General features: G+C 47.0%; 2 protein-coding genes across 3 annotated transcripts in view; both read right to left on the bottom strand.

Annotated features, from left to right (window-relative positions):
• LDLRAD3 (low density lipoprotein receptor class A domain containing 3) overlaps positions 1-15,978 on the bottom strand; it is a 231,501-nt gene that overhangs the window by 50,477 nt on the left and 165,046 nt on the right. The gene's annotated exons all lie outside the window — the stretch shown is intronic.
• Positions 13,875-14,285, bottom strand: LOC123642598 (60S ribosomal protein L35a). The gene has a single exon (XM_045557818.1). It carries the CDS (start codon positions 14,230-14,232, stop codon positions 13,900-13,902), a length of 333 nt encoding a protein of 110 aa, XP_045413774.1. The 5' UTR covers positions 14,233-14,285; the 3' UTR covers positions 13,875-13,899.

The following is a 15,978-nucleotide window of genomic DNA, read 5'->3' as shown; positions in this document are numbered from 1 at the left end:
GATGAGTGAAATAGTTGTCATAGATACTCTATTTGCTGAAGCTCATTCACTAGAAGGGGACCCACTGCGCAGGGCTGCGTGACAGACACATGGATGGACAAACGTGGATTGGATTGGACACTGCTCCTTGCCAGCTCTCATTCCCAGTCACAGCATTTTCCTTTCTTGGCAAGTCTGCACACTTGAAAGCTATCATCTCCAGCTTTTTGACCATGTTCAACCAAAAATTTTTGAAGCCAGCCATCTGTTTCTGGAAATGAGGAGTGATCTAAGGTCATATGCGAGCTGCGGGAGCAGGGGCACAATCCCATTTGAGTGATGAGTTTATTGATGTATGTTCTAAGTGGCTGATTCTGTTCAATTTTAAATAAAGCAACTCTTGGGTGATCTAAACAGGTGAAACAGCTGCAGGCTGCTTGTAATGGGTAAGCTCGCTGCCCACGTGCTTCACATACGTCATCTCTATTGTTTTAATCACCTTGGAAGCTTGTAGGAGAAGCACAGGGACAGAGTGTGGCTGAGACCCGCAGGACTCAGTCACGATGCCAGCTCCTGTGTGACCCAGGGGATCACCAAGGGCAGTGGTCCCTTCCAGAGAGATGTCTCAATTCAGTCCTGTCACTGACTTCCTCTCTTCTCCCAGGAAGCTCTAGGTCTCTATTTCTGTAGCCCGGTCAGCCAGGAAATGAATCAGAGCAGTGGAAAGTGAAGCCACTCAGCACTAATGACAATGCAAAAACAGGAGCAAAACCTAGGTGCCTCATTCAGTGCTCTCAACCAGTGAACGCCCATCATTTTTATCAACATTTTTTTTTTTTGGCAACATCCCCCAATATTTGTATATTGATTTATATTAGATACATGATCCCCTGTGAATCCATATGTCAAATATAAAGCTTTTCTTTCTTTTTCAAGGTTAAAAAAATATCTATCCGAACCCTAAAGAATCTCCTTGCACATATCCCTCTTTGGAAAACTGTTCTAGATATTTGAGGGGGCTATCAAACGGGTGCAGCAGTGAACAGGTGGGAGAGGAAGTACATTTCCTGCCTTTACAGTCTTGTTGCAGGAAGCCATCCTGAAATGGACCCCCACATCCGGCTGGTAGGTATCTTACATCAGCATTCTCCAAAATCCATTTATCCTCACTGGGCACCATATTGTACCTAGTCACACATCGTATGTGGGGAAGTGAGGCTAAACTTCGATAACGTGGACCCCATAAGCTAATTCAAACCAGGCTGGGCTAGGAAACACCTCTGTGCTGTGTACTAAGGAGAAAGAGTCTGCAGGATAACCGGAGTGGAGAAAGCAGCAGGGGATGCTTCATTGCTGGAAGGGAATAGATTCTTTTCAGGCTCCATTTACATCCAAGCAATATATCTACCAATTACCAGCAAGTTCTTATCCAGACATTAAAGCAGGCAACTGCCTGTGTTGGAAATCAACCCAAACTGCTTATCGTCAGCCTTCCATGATTCCAGACCTTTTCCTGATCAGCTCTGGCTTCTGGCCTAATCCGCGTGCATTGCTGCTTCTGCCCCCGGTTTTAGCCCCTGATATCAGACACCCATGCAGACACACGCAGGCAAGGCAGTGAGCAGATCTTTGTTTTAACTACCTGGGGAGGAAGAAGCTGTTTGGACTCTTGGGTCCGTATTTGTCCTGCTGACCATCACAACTGCTGAGCCCCATTGGATAGGATCCAGCTAGAATGACAACCCTGTTTCATCCCTTGCATTTGAGATATTCCAGGAAGGAAGACTGTCATGAGAAGGGGATGGGGGAGGCTGCAAAGTTAGCTAATGCATTTTAAAAATGGAGACTCCATACCAAATTGTGCATTTACATTGCAGATCAAGCATTCACTGGGCCCACCATTAGCCAAGCTCAGGACCCTGGCTGATGAAGTCAGTCTCACGTGAGAAGCTATAGTCTTAAGGACCATCGCTTGGCTCCTGTCTGAGGGGCTCACGGCTGAGGCTCCACTTCATTCTTCATGCAATGTCTAGCAAATCAAAGCTAATGCGAGGAGCAGAGCCACAGCTGACTGGGCCTCCCCTCGGTCATGTGCACGCAAATCCCAGGGCGTCACCGACTCGCATCTCGCATGTCATTTCTCTGCATTAACATTCTGTCTGGGTTCTGGCTTCACACTCAACAAGTCTATTGCAAGCTGTAAATAAGGAGGCGAAGGACAGGGAGGTGTGCCAAGGAAGGGTTTCTTCTCACATATGGTGCACAGTGACAAAAGACATTTTAATAATGCCATCTGAAGAGTCTCAAGGAAGATGGGGCATGCTGTCATTTCTCCCTTGATAAGGAATCTTGCCAGTGGGAAGTGATTGATATTCCAATTCTTCAAGAATGCATCTTTCTAAAAATGTAGATGAAACTTGCAAAAATAGCTTTGATGTTCCTCCAACTCTCCTTCTTCCCAAGCACCCCTCCCCCTACTGCAGCTTAAAAATACCACACCAGGAATTTATATTTGGTTCAAATTTGCTTAGCACACCAAGGCTAAATACAGCTTATATACCAATCTTGCTTCCAAGCCACTTACTTGTAAATGTATGAAACTGTAATGGAATGATTTATAGTTTTACTTCAGTTCTTTCATTGCTGATTTACAGAGATCTCTCTAGGGGTGATTATTTTTGGATATTTCTAAGTCTGCGGATGGCACAACTCTCAATAGATGTTAATTCATTCTCAGAGAGCCTCGTGGTAACTGCCTTATGCATTTCATTCATTTAAACACTTCATGGACACCCATGAAGCATTAAGTATAATGGGACATACAAAGCTCAGGCAGAGGCTTTTGTCCTTAAAGAATTTACACTTGTTCTCAGTCATCTTATAAGCCAGGAACTGTGTGGCCACAGTAATTAAATTTATTGGCAAAATAAAACTTGCCAGGTCTGAAGCCTAGGTCGTATGTGTCTACCAATGTATCTGTTGTAGCCTTTGAACAAGAGAGGTTTGTTGGAATGAAAATGGAGTTGGCCTCTAAGGATGGGTAGACTCCATCCATCCATCCCGAAATGAATCAACAGAATGTAGACTCCACAAGGGTGGGGATTTTTGTCTGCCCACTCCCCCCTCCCCATTTATAAATACATTTACACATTGGTGACCTCTCTGCTATTTGTAAATGTTTGTGCAGAGCTTGCAAGGGCTCAGTTTCCAAAGTCTGATTTCTACTTGCAGGGGAACCCATCCGAAGTTCCATTTCCTCAATCAGCACATGGGGATAATATTATCTGCTTCATAGGATTCCTGGGAGGAATCAATGGGGTAACGGGAGAGAGGCACTTTACACACAGTGCCTGGCACCCAAAAGAGCTCTTGACAAAGAGCTGCTTTCCCATCAGAAAGAGAAATCAGAGAGACGGAAAGTCCTCGCTGTGTGGAGATGGAAAAACGGGCATCCTGGGACCTTAAAGATCCAGCTTCCATCTTGGGTTCTGACTAAGTCACTGTGTGACTTTGGGCAAGTCACTAGTGCATTTTCTGTCCCGATTTCTTCTATGTGAAAACACTTTTCAAAACTGAAAACCAATATAAAAGGGTAAACTAGGACTATAAAGGGGATCAGACAGCATTATTTTATTCAAAGATCCTCTCCTTTGACAGGCAGAGTTCCTGGCTTGAAGAATGGGCTAAAAATATTTTAAGGGAAAAAACTGACCTCTGAGAACCTAATTACAAGAAAAATAAACTCCCAGGAACAGTATTTTGTTTTATTTTTTTGCTGCAAGGCTAAATATGGGTTAAGAAGAAAAAAAGAACTGCTGGGATATGCATTCATGTATCTTATAATTAAATATTTCAAGGAGGATTTGGCTCAACTGGCACCACTAAATGGCACTGCGCTCCCCACGGACCTTATCTCCGCTGGCTGGGAAATCACGCTGCCCTTCTGTGACAATTTTCCTCCGGGTTTTTGCGGGCACAGGTCCTCGAGGCCGGCCTGCATCCAGAACAGAGGGGTCTGAGAACAAAGGTGGGGCGACTGCAATATTTCCCACAAAGCAGCAAGCTGGCATTTTATCATTTTCGCTTTACCAGAATGTTCATGCACCACACAGATTCAGGTTTACTCTTTGTGTCTCAGGCGAGAAAAGGGGAGGGAGGAAAGATGCTTTTATTTTTGTCAGACCACTGCTTATCTGCCTCACTCACAAGCCAGGAAGGTGGTGGATTTATAAATTCTCCTGCAATGGTCTTATCAACCGTGAGCAACGGGCAAGCCACATGGGAATGAATGTTTTCAAGGGGGTCCCAACAAAAGCCCTGCAGCTCCGTGTTGCTGATGAGATACTGGAGGATTCACCTCTGAGCAGAAGACTTGGCTTGGGATGGAAGGGGAGGAGGGAATCGCGCCCCGGCCCCCAGGGCTGGGCTCTACTTGTGGGCAGAGGTCACTGGACTTTGTTACCTTGATTCTGGGCCCCTGAGTTTTCCTTTTTGCCTGGAATTATCACCACGTACCACCGTCACCATCTCCTTATCCCACTGTTCTTCCTCATCTTCCTCATTTCTATTCTAATGCACGTGGGGGCTCAGCCCTTCCTTTAATGTTCTCAATTCAAGAAAGCGGCCAATGAGCAAACAATTACAACAAGATAGGAAAAATAAGTTCTGGTGCCCTACTGCACAGTAGGGTGACTACAGTTAACAATACTGTATTGTATATTTCAAAATAGCTAGAGCTTTCTGAATGTTCTCAGCACAAAGAAATGATAACTATATAAGGTGATGGACGTGCTAATTATTCTAGAACTTTTTTTACCTGAGGCAGCTCTCAACACTCATGTGCGAAGTCCTCCTCATAGAGTACCCCACTGCGATGTTTTTTAAACACCAGGTCTCAACTACATAGTAAGCAGAGAAACTAACATAGCGGGTCAGGGCCAGCATAGAACTATAAGAAGGAAATAGAATATATTAAACATAGCTGTATCAGTGTGTGGCATGTAGAATGCGTTCCTATCGGTACATTTGATTGTGATGTAAAAAGTATTTCTTATGGTAGGTTGGGAACCAAAATAGATTGAAAACTGCTGACCCACAGGTCACTTTCTCCTGAGACCCCCCCCACCCCCAACCTGCCTACATGTGGCGGTGCCTTCTGCCCCTAGTCCCCGGGAGTATCTGCTCTTTTGAAATCTAGATTCCTTATAACCCAGGCTCAAAAAGTGAAGCTTGGAGAGAAAAAGACGTTTCTTCAACCACCAGATGTTGCCTGTCTCAGGGACGACTGAAACAGAGACCCTCACTCTCTCCGGAAGACAGACACTGCTGCCTGCCCATGGGTGCACGCTCATGCGACGGTCCCGGGGGGTCCCACTCCGTTAGAACTCGGAGACCCTCCGGACAGAGACACGCACAATGCGCAGGGGCTCCCTTCCCGCTCTGCCGAGGGGAGTTTAACTCATGGGCAGTTTGCTGAAAAATAACTCCCTGGCCTCACCACTGCTCATCTGTTCACTTGGCCAAGAACCCGTGGCTCGTCTGGGACTTTAAAAACTGACAAGGAAACAAAAACAAAATTTTGAAAATCAACAAAAGCACAACAGAACTGCTCACAAGCTGCAATGTGGGAAACTCTTCCATTAACTCCCCCCCGCCCCCGCCCCAGTTTTTTCTTTCTCGACAAGACCAAGTTTGTCTGGTGGCCCCCGGAGGTCTCCCTTTATCTGGACAACTCATTTTGAGTATTTTGTAATCCATCCTGCACGAAGCAGGAAATTATTAATGTTCCCATTTAAGGCATGGGGGGAGCAGAGTCAGGGGTGGGGGTCCTATATGATGGGGGTGTAGAAGACTGTGTAAAATCTGGAGACCCCATCAGCCTCTTACAGCATTACCGACAGCATTCTGCAAGGGGCCCGCTCTTTATAGCGGGAGACCAACAGATTGCCCTTAATAGAATTTTTTAAATTGCCTAAAATTGCTGCTTCTATTCCGGGCTGCAAATTACAGCCCTTGCTGGGTTTCCCATCCTCCCCCCACCCCAGAGTTATTCAGAGCCCCCAAGGAGATCTGTGCTAACAACAACATCATCAACAAAACCTGAATGTACTCTGTGTGGGGAAAAATATTTGCAGCTTTTCAACAAGATCCAAAGGGGCTGTGACTGACACACACATTCTCCCAAATGAATGCGGATTTTCCTTTTTTTTTCTTAAATGCGATAAAAAAATTACCAATATGATTTATGTTGCCTTGTGAAATGTTACAAATCAAATGCTAAGAATCTCTGAAACCTTATTGTGCTGAAAATGATGGGTGCAGATCTTCCTCCTTTGTCATTTTCCACCAGTTGGGTGGGTGCCATGAGGAGGGGAGTGGCTGATAAATGTGTCATTGCTGCCAAATAATGCCACATCAGGGTGCGAGCGTTGAGAATGTCTTCCTCACCTTACCTGCCCCTAAGAGAAGGATTTGTGTGGGCACACAAACAAAACCCAACGTGTGTCCATTTAAAGAAAGTAGGTCTTCCGAAAACTGCTGTTTACTGCAGTGAGGCAGAACTGCCTTGGTAGAACAAACTTCTCTCAGCCCGTGCTAAAGATGACAAACAGTGGTGTTGTTCCAAGTGGCCCCAACTGCCGGATCCATGTTCTGCCGAGGCACCTGGCCCTACCCAGAGTCCTGCCGGGCAGAGCCGGCTATCCCCGCAAACCCGGGCTCTGAGTTGGCAGTGGCCCTGTGTATGTGCAAACCACTCTTAAGCTGAAGACGGTTTCACTCCATGGGGAAAACTAACTGCTTCTGATTCAATCCTGAAGCCCCAACCAAGACTGCCAACTACTGGCATTCTTTTTTATCCCTGCCAGTGCTCAGCCGTCAGTGAGGTTACACAATCTCCACTCAGTACGTTCCTCTCGATGAAAGCAAAGGATTTCTGACCTTGGCTACACAAGAGGGTCATGAGGGCTCACCCCACACTAGCAGAGTCGGAGTCTCTGGAGATGGCCCTGGCAGCAGTTCTACAAAAACTGCTCCCTGGGTGATTCTAATGTGCAACTAGGATTGAGAACTGCTGAAGAAATGGAGAGGCAGAAAATGACTTATCTGGGAACACATTCTCCCAGCTCAAAGCCCTTTCCTCTGTAGAACCCTGCAGGAGGCCACTTGGCTACTACAGAAGGCTCGGTTCCTTGAAGCCAGGAGGAAGGCAGGCCCAGGATTTTGAGGCCTTAGACCAGACTGTGATAGATGATTTTCTAGACAGGCACACCCCATTGCTCTATTTTCCATTGCAAAAAATCCTTCTGAGCACCTACTATGAGCCGGGTACACCTGGGAATACAGGAGTGAACAAGAAGTCCCTGCTGTCTCCTAAAGTTACAGATAATTATACTCCTGGACTGTGCTAAGTATAATATGTTGCATTCTCTCATTTAATCTTTACCACTAATCTGTGAGGTAGCTAATATTATGCCCATTTTACAGAGGAAGAAACTGAGGCTCAGACACATTAAGCAATTTGCTCAAGGTCACACAGCTAGGAAGTGACACAAGTCTGACTTATTCCAGAAACTGGAGCCACACTGGGCAGAAAACGGAGCAAAAATGAACTGGGGAGAAGAGCCATAAGTCAACATTACTACTACTTAACCAGGACGTCTCAAAACAAAGTTTTTAATGACAATTCTTTAAACAAAGGAAGAAGAAAATCAAATAATGTAGAATTCTTGATGACATTTTGGGGCATAGCTTCAAAGGCCCCAAGTAAATAACGAATGTCACTGAAAGGACACACGGCCGAGTGGCTGAATCACATGCTCGCAGTGCCAAGAGCAGACTGAAAAAAGAAAATACTTGACAGCATGCTCTCTGGGTTGTTAACCACGTCCGAAAATCTTTCCAGATCAGCAGATTTCCTAGACAGCTGCCATCCACTCTGGGGAGGCTGTCAGCCATCGATTAATTCCCGATCAATGAGAAACCAAATGACAGCAAATGAACCAGTCTGAACCTGGAAGGACTGTGGGTCTGAGGTCTGAGGTCAAAGGTAACCCCCTTCCCAGCAGAATTCAAACCAAGGGAAAAGGGGAGAGGATGAAGAACAGGAAAACCGGGGAGAAGAAGAGCTGTCCAAGGATGGAGAAAAAGAAGGGAGAGAAAGAGGCAAACAGACAGACGGACTGAGCCTGAAGACAGGATGTGCCCCTGGCAGAGGGACTTGTGGTGGAGGCCAGGAGGTGGCTGCTTGGGGTCACTTGGTGATCAGTTTGTCCATGATGGAAAATTTTGTCTCCAGTGATGTCACCATTAGGATGCACATGGTTGTCCCTCTGACGTAAGTGCCAAGAAAATTAACCAATAGGAATTGAATGGTAAGCCATGGAGCAGATTCCCAATTTAGTTATTCGACTACAGATCAGCTTGTGAAATAGGTTTGCACAGGAGAGAAAAGTAATGTGGAAAGGGGAGCAATAATGGGTTCTTTGGTCAAGCAAGTTTGGGAAACACTGGTTAGAAAATGAGAAACAGGCTTCTTTTCAGTAGGACTTCTCCAAACCTCTTTTGTAACTTCTAAGAGTGGGACAAAGGCTCCCAAATTCAGGTGACGACAGGTGGAACTGCTTGTAGATTAAGGGTTTCAAGGAACATGCTTTAGGAAAACTACTTGGGTGCCAAAGGAATCGACGGTGTCTAAAACCCCCTTGGCTGTGCCACATGGGGGTCTAGTCATCTTTGGACACTAAAGGTGGGTCACCACTTACCTGTCCTGCCTCACCCTCAGCTCAGGGACACCAGTGATTGTGGTATCATGGGCACATTTTCAAATTTATGTCCACCAGGTGTTTAAAGGTGTCACTGACTTTCATGGGTGTCACGTTCTCGGAGATCAATATTGAGACTCTTTAAGAATGTGAGAGATGTGAGGGAACATTCTAGATCAACTCCTTGCTTTACAGGAGAAGAACAGAGGCTGAGAAAGTTAAGTAGCTTAAGCCAAAGTGTCAGGGACACCTCAGGTTCAGACACAACGAGAACCCAAGGCCTCTGACCCATCTCCTGCTGAAGGTGCCCCTCCAGCCAACATTCACAAATCTAGGAGGAACAGCGTCCTTGGACTGAGGGAGAGGCAGTGATTTCCACCTTCCCAGGCTGGCCCGCCTCTTGTTGGTCTAGGATGACACTTGCACATTATTTATCCTGTAAAAGAAACATTAACAAGCAAAGCAAGCTGGAGAAAGCCCCTAAGGCAGAAGGTAAATGGTTGCCCGCCACTAGAGCAAATAAATATGCACCTGGCTGTCTTCCTCCCCTCTCCTTTGTTCAAGAAGCAGAGAAAAAAAATGGCCAAGAGGGAGCATTTGGGAAATGGGTCACTAGGATTGTGAAGGGGGATGTTCTAATTAGCCATTCAGAATGTGTCTTGCTAATTAGATCGTGTACTGGGTAACACCGTTTATAACACCTTTACAGACTGATCCAGAAATAGATACATCAAGGTAATCCGGAGTGAAGCCACACTGGGTGTCCTGGGGGACAGGTGGGGGAGGGCTCTTACATCTCAACAGATGCGTCAGCAGACCCAGCCAGAGGTCGGGGTGAAGCCCAGATACCCCCACAGCATTCAATTAAAAGTTCTCTCCCACAGCAACCACGGGGTGCTCAGACGGAAACTTACACAGGATTTACTCGCCTTGCTTGACAGTAACCTCTGGTCCCTCCTGGACCCATGTGCTTTCCCACTGCTTTCTACAGCAACGTTAGGTGGCATTTGTTCAACAGATATTAACTGTGGGCCGAATGCATGCCAGGAGGCCCTGCTCTCTGAAGTGGGGACACAGCAGTAGCAATGCAGCACTCCCACACTCACCGAGCACACAATGGCCAAGCACTTCCGCCATACCAGGCATCTCCCTGAAGCCGCCAAGAACCCTAAGCCATAAGAATTACTATCCCTTTTTGGGGGATCTGGAGGCTCAGTGCAAGGAAATAACTTGCCCCAAACACACGGCAAATGGCAGAGTCAGGACTGGAACCCAGGGGAGCAGGACCCTAAAGCCTTCATTGGTAAGTCCCAACCATCCCCACCTCACTTGACAAGGACAACTGCCTGACTGACTGTGCCCTTAACTTTAAAAGATCCCTCTCCCTCTTTGTTGGGGTCCTCAAGCCCACCCCCAGATGCGATGATTTGCCATGAGGACTCACAGGACTCAGCATACAGTTGCACTCACGGGTACAATTTATTAGGGCGAAAGGACACAAGGCAAAACTAGCAACGGAAAAGGTGCATGGGGTGAAGTCTGAGGAAACCAGGTGTGAGCTGTCAGGAGTCCTCTCCCAGCAGGGTCACATAGGATGCACTTAATTCCCCTCCCAAGGGGTGATGACGACACCTGTGAAATGTTGTTTATCAGGGAAGCTCATCAGAGCCCTGGTGTCCAAGGTTTTATCAGGGGCTGGTCACTTGGCAGCCTCTGCAATATACACGCCACACCGCAGACTCTCAGAAGGAAAGCAGGTGTTTGGCGTAAATCGCACTGTCTGTGCCGATTAGGCATCTTATCAGTTAGGGCAGTGGGGGCTCTCCCCAAATCCAAGTTCCCGATGACAGCAAAGAGCCAACCCTTTGCTAGAGATTTCTAAGGATAAACAGTCCCAACTAGGCGACCGCTATCTTAACTTTTTTCCTGCACACTCGTCTTCTGTTAGAAAAGCCGGTCAGCACAAATGGCCAAAGGAAGGAGGAAGCAGAAAAAGCCAGAAGTCTAGGCGACACCGTCCCTTATATAAGAATAGGCAAATTTATAAAACAGACTCTGTTGAGGATTTTGGGGGGAGTGGTGGGGTGGGACTGGGTAGGGACATAGGCAGGGGCAGGATGATTTTATTATAAAGGAGGTTTGGAGAGAAAAAAGCATTGGTACCAGCATCAGAGGACCTAAGTTTCTCTTTAAGGACAATTCTTACCTCTAATGAGCTGTGTGACCCTGGCCAAGTTACTTAACCCCTCTGGTTTTCTCATGTGTAAAATGAGTCGAGGAGGCTGAACTAGATAACCTCTCAGGTTCTTTCTGTCTCTGGTGGTGTCTGGTTTTATAACTGATGAGAGACTTGCTTTAAACAGGAAGATTCCCTGGTGAATTTGGAATACGACAAGTTCCACACAGCCTGCAGGAGCACGTGTATCATGCAGGCCGACACATCCACGGATTCTTCAGCGAGAGGAAAGGGGAATGTGTGCATGGGGGGGAGGGCATTCCAGCCAGGGAGAAAAGTGTGACAGGAAGGTAAGAAACCAAGGAGCGGGTGCAGGCAGTGGGGGACAGGTCAGGTCTCAGAGAACCTTCAGTGTCGGTAAGGAGCTCGGCTGTATGCTGTTGGCAATGAGGACCCATTCTGTTTTTGAGCACAGAGAGCAAGACAATTACCCTGGGCTGGAGGCAGGGAGGACAAGGGACAGAGGGACTCACTAAGAAGCTACTGCCAAGGCTGGAGGTAAAAGAGACAAGAATCAGGGTACAGGCACTCAGCTCCAACAGGGGACCTTTAAAAGGAGCCAACAACAGTGTTCTCAGCCCTGGGACATGTGTCCAAGGCAGACACAGCCAATAGGAGGCAACACAGTTCTTCCCTGGAGACGGGACACCACACAGTCCCAGGTAAACAACACCCACCTGCAGCCCGGTGGATTTTCAAAAAAGCTATTTCTGGGAATGAAAAAGGACCCCCTACTGTCCGCCGCATCCTATCATACTCCGCTACTGCACCGCCCGCCCCTGCCTGGCCTTGCGGACAGAAAAGCCAGGCTGTGAGAGAGAAGCGGGCGTTGTCCCTCGCTCAGCAATGCAGGGGTCATGGAAGCAGGTGCAGGGCCTGGGTGGGGGCCTCAGCGCTCAGCAAGGGCTGCACCTGCCCCGGCACTTGCAGAAGCTCCAGCGCTGTGCTCAGAGCCTTCACCCCAACCCCGCCAGCGAGCCCCAGGCTGTGGTCTTCTTCCCAATTACTGTCTGAGACGAACGAGGCAGGACAGCACGGCGCTGCGAGCCAAGGACCCCTGGCCACCAGCACAGAAGCACACACGCAGCTCCAACATTTTTAACAAGGAGTAAACAGGAGCAGGGGGCAGATCCAAGCTGCCTCTTGTCCTCGTCTCTCACCAGCCGAAGGACATTGCTATGCAAGGTCAGAGTCTCAGCCACAAATGGTGCCTCTTGAATCATCTGTCTTTCCGGGGCCTTCCAAATTGGGTTATTTTGTCCTATCCTTTCTAGTGACTGCATGCTGATACTTTCTTTACTTTTTTCCTCTTGCTTTTTGCCAACTTAATTTTATCCAGGATAAAATTTCCTCTTTGCATCTGTTGCACCCCCCTGTGCAAGCCCCCTCACCCTCGTTCTTTTCAAATTAGACAGATTTCATCTCCTTTCCTTCTGCACAGAGCCTCCTGACTCGTAGGTCTTCTCCCCACTTGGTCCCAAGCGCCTGCTCACCCCCAAGAATCTTGTAGAAAGGCGGCTTCCCTGCCCACCCCCAAAGTGGAGTTACACGCTCCCCTTTCCTGCCACCTTGGTACTCAACAGAACTCATCAGTGAGCCACGTGTCTGTTCTTCTTAGACTCCGAGTTTTCCCAGGGTGTCTTTACAATCCCAGTGGGCCACACAGGGCCTGGTTCACCGCAGGTACCAGCAAGGCTGGCTAAATGCACGGATGGACAAGGTGGATTGGCTGAGGGTTTCACTAACTGTAATTGCTTCTCCTAGAGCAGCTACCACAGCCATCTGTCACAAAAGCTTCAAGTTGAGATGTTACTTCAATTCTTTACTAACAGTTTCTGCCTCCCAATCTGGGGGCACCTTCTTCGCAGAACTGGATATCCGTGGGTAGCAGAAGAGAACTCTGAAGATACAGTTTGGGAGTCTTGCTGGGACGGGACGGTTCTGGCTCAGTTCCCTGGGGTGCTTCACGTGTCCAAGCATCGCGCAGTGACTCAGAGTCCAGGAGAGCAGAAAACCCCAAGACAGTCCTGATATGGTTTGGATGTTTCGCCCTCCAGATCTCACGCTGAAACTCGATCCCCAGTGTGGGATGTGGGGCCCGGTGGGAGGCATTTGGGTCATGGGGGCAGATCTCTCATGAATGGCTTAGTGCCCTCCCCGTGGTAATGAGTGAGCTCTCCTTCTGCTAAGTCATTACTGGTTCATGTGAGAGCTGGTTGTTTAAGGGAGCCTGGCACCTCCTCCTCCCTCTCCTGCTCCTCTTCTCACCATGTGACACGCCTGTTCCCTCTTAGTCTGCTGCCTTGATTAGAAGCTCCCTGAAGCCCTCACCAGGAGCAGATGTTGACGCCATGCTTCTTGTACAGTCTGCAGAACCGTGAGCCAAATACACCTCTTTTCTTTACAAATTTCCCAGCCTCAGGTATTCCTTTACAGCCATGCAAAATGGACTACACAGGCCCCATCTCCTTCCTCTTCTCGGTCACCACTCAGATTCCCACGTAAACTTCCTCCGACCCTGTGACTCTACACGCTGCTCATCAGAACTGCTCTCAGACTGAAGCTTTGCCCTCTGGTCTCACTGGTAAATGGAACTGCCAGAAGAATGTTCCACAAGCAGGCAGCAAGAGAAAAATAATAAAGGCAGCAAAGTCCCAGTTAGGGAACAGAAAAGCTGGATCTGCCACTAAATGAACCGCGATGCCCCCAGAGTCACCACAGAAAATATAGCCGAGTGCATCACCATGAGCATTCACAGGTACCTCCTTCCTGCTTCCAAAGCCCCAGAATGACCGGGGAGATATTAAAACACAAATAACGCACGAGTGAGAGAGAAGGAAGGTATCATCACTGGACACCAACTTTAGTTTTCTTTTTTTTTTTTTTTTTTTTTCCACTTTTATTTATTTACTTTTCATTAGTTTAAATCCTTGAGGGGTACAGCATCACACGGATTCTGTGTCCAATGGCCTTAGCAGGAAGGTTGCTTCGGAATTTGGCACGAACCATGCCACTGTTTCCGTGGGCCCGAGTTACCTTTCCCCAGATTACTCTGGTTTTGTTTGGTTTGCCACCAGGAGTCACTGTGTTGTTCTTTGCTTTGTATACATAAGCACATCTCTTGCCCAAATAGAATTCAGTTTCGTCTCGGGCATAAACACCTTCAATTTTAAGAAGAGCTGTGTGCTCTCTTTGGTTCCGGAGACCCCGCTTATAGCCAGCAAAAATGGCCTTCGACCACAGCCTTCCAGACATATTTGCCTTTTAGGAGTCCTGTTCCCTGCAGACCCCAGTTCTTTGCTCCCAAAAAAAACAACTTTAGTTTTCTTTTTGTTTTTCTGTATTTTCTAAAATCTCTATACTAGATATGTACCATTTGTAAAAGAAGAAAAAAGAAGCAATAAAAAAAATTTAACTAAAAAAAAAAAAAGAAATAAAATACCAGATACTATAGACTCAAGCTGGTGGCTCACCCTTGCCGTTCCACAAGGCGTGCAGAAAGTCAGACACTGCTCGCAGTGACGAGAGAGGTCAGATCAAGGAGACTGGCATAAAGTGAACTGCCATGTTAAATAAATTACACTAAAGCCATATGATGGGACATTTTGAAACATTTATTGTTCTAGGAATTTTTAATGGCTTGAGAATACGCACAGAGTACTATGTGTAGTGGGTCCAAATTGTGTCCCCCCAAAAGTTATGTTCAAGTTCTAACTCCTGGTGCCTGTGACTATGACCTTCTTTGGAAATAAGGTCTTTCCAAATGGAATTGATTTAATGATCTTCAGATGAGATCATCTCTGATTTAGGTTGTGCCCTAAATTCAATGACGAGTGTCCTTTTAAGAGGGAGATTTGGGACACAGAGACACACAGGGAGAAGGCCAGATGAGGACAAAAGCAGAGATGGGAGTTATGCATCTACAAGCCAAAAAGTGCTGAGGCTTGCTGGAAGCCACCAGAAGGCAGGAGAGAGGTACACCATGAATTTTCCCGCGGATCCTGGAGAAGGAACCAACCCCGCCGACATCCTGGTTTGGCACTTCTGTTCCACACTGTGGGAGAACAGATTGCTGTTTTAAGCCTCTAAGTTGGTAGTGATTTATGGCAGCCAGAGGAAACCAACACACCGCGACACGCGGAAGCAGCTTACATGAGTGTCTACAGGATGGTTTCAATTGTACAGTATGAAGATGGACAATGGGGGTGTATCACTTCTACAAAGAGAGAAAAGGTTATTAGACACACACAGTCAATTTGCCATCGTACTGTTGATGGATCAGGTAGGAGCAAAACCTTGCTGTGATGTAGTCATTTTTATTTTTGCCAGACATTTGATCTTTGAAATAATCTGAGGAGCCACGAGCACGGGGGACAGTATTCCGATTTTACAGATGAGCAACTTGAGCAGGGGTGTGACCAGGAGGCTGAGTGAATTAGAATTTGAGTCTCTTGGGGCTTCTCCCCAGAACCCTTTCACTTGGCTATTTGCTTTGTGTTATGGGCTGAATTGCGTCCCCACTAAATTCCTATATTGAAGTCCCCAACCTCCAATGCTTCAGAATGTAACTGTATTTGGAAGCAAGGTCTTTAAAGAAGTGATTTAAGTTAAAATGAGATTATTTTTTTAAAAAGTGGGTCCTAATCTAGTCTGATTGGTACCCTTGTAAGAAGAGAAAAGACCCCATGAGGTCTTGGGGAGAAGGCGGCCATCTGCAAGCCAAGGAGAGAGGCCTCAGGAGAAACCAGACCTACTGACACCTTGATCTTGGACGTCTAGCCTCCAAAACTGTGAGCAAATAAATTTTTGTTGTTTAAGCCACCCAGTCTGTGGTATTTTATTATAGTAGCCAGAGGTGACTAATACGCTTGGGAAGGCTGGAATATGGAGTCTTCGTGCCTGTTTCTCTTTATTCTGTGGAATTCTCCCTGGACTCAAATGGGAAGCAGGAAAATATGTAATTCCCAGTTGTAGGTTTCTCCTGCCCAGTGAAGTTATTTC

Source organism: Lemur catta, chromosome 7 (assembly GCF_020740605.2).
Source record: "Lemur catta isolate mLemCat1 chromosome 7, mLemCat1.pri, whole genome shotgun sequence".
In the NCBI taxonomy this organism is placed as follows: Eukaryota; Metazoa; Chordata; class Mammalia; order Primates; family Lemuridae; genus Lemur; species Lemur catta.
Note: the sequence above shows the minus strand (reverse complement) of the source record. Positions and strands in the feature narration are given on the sequence as shown.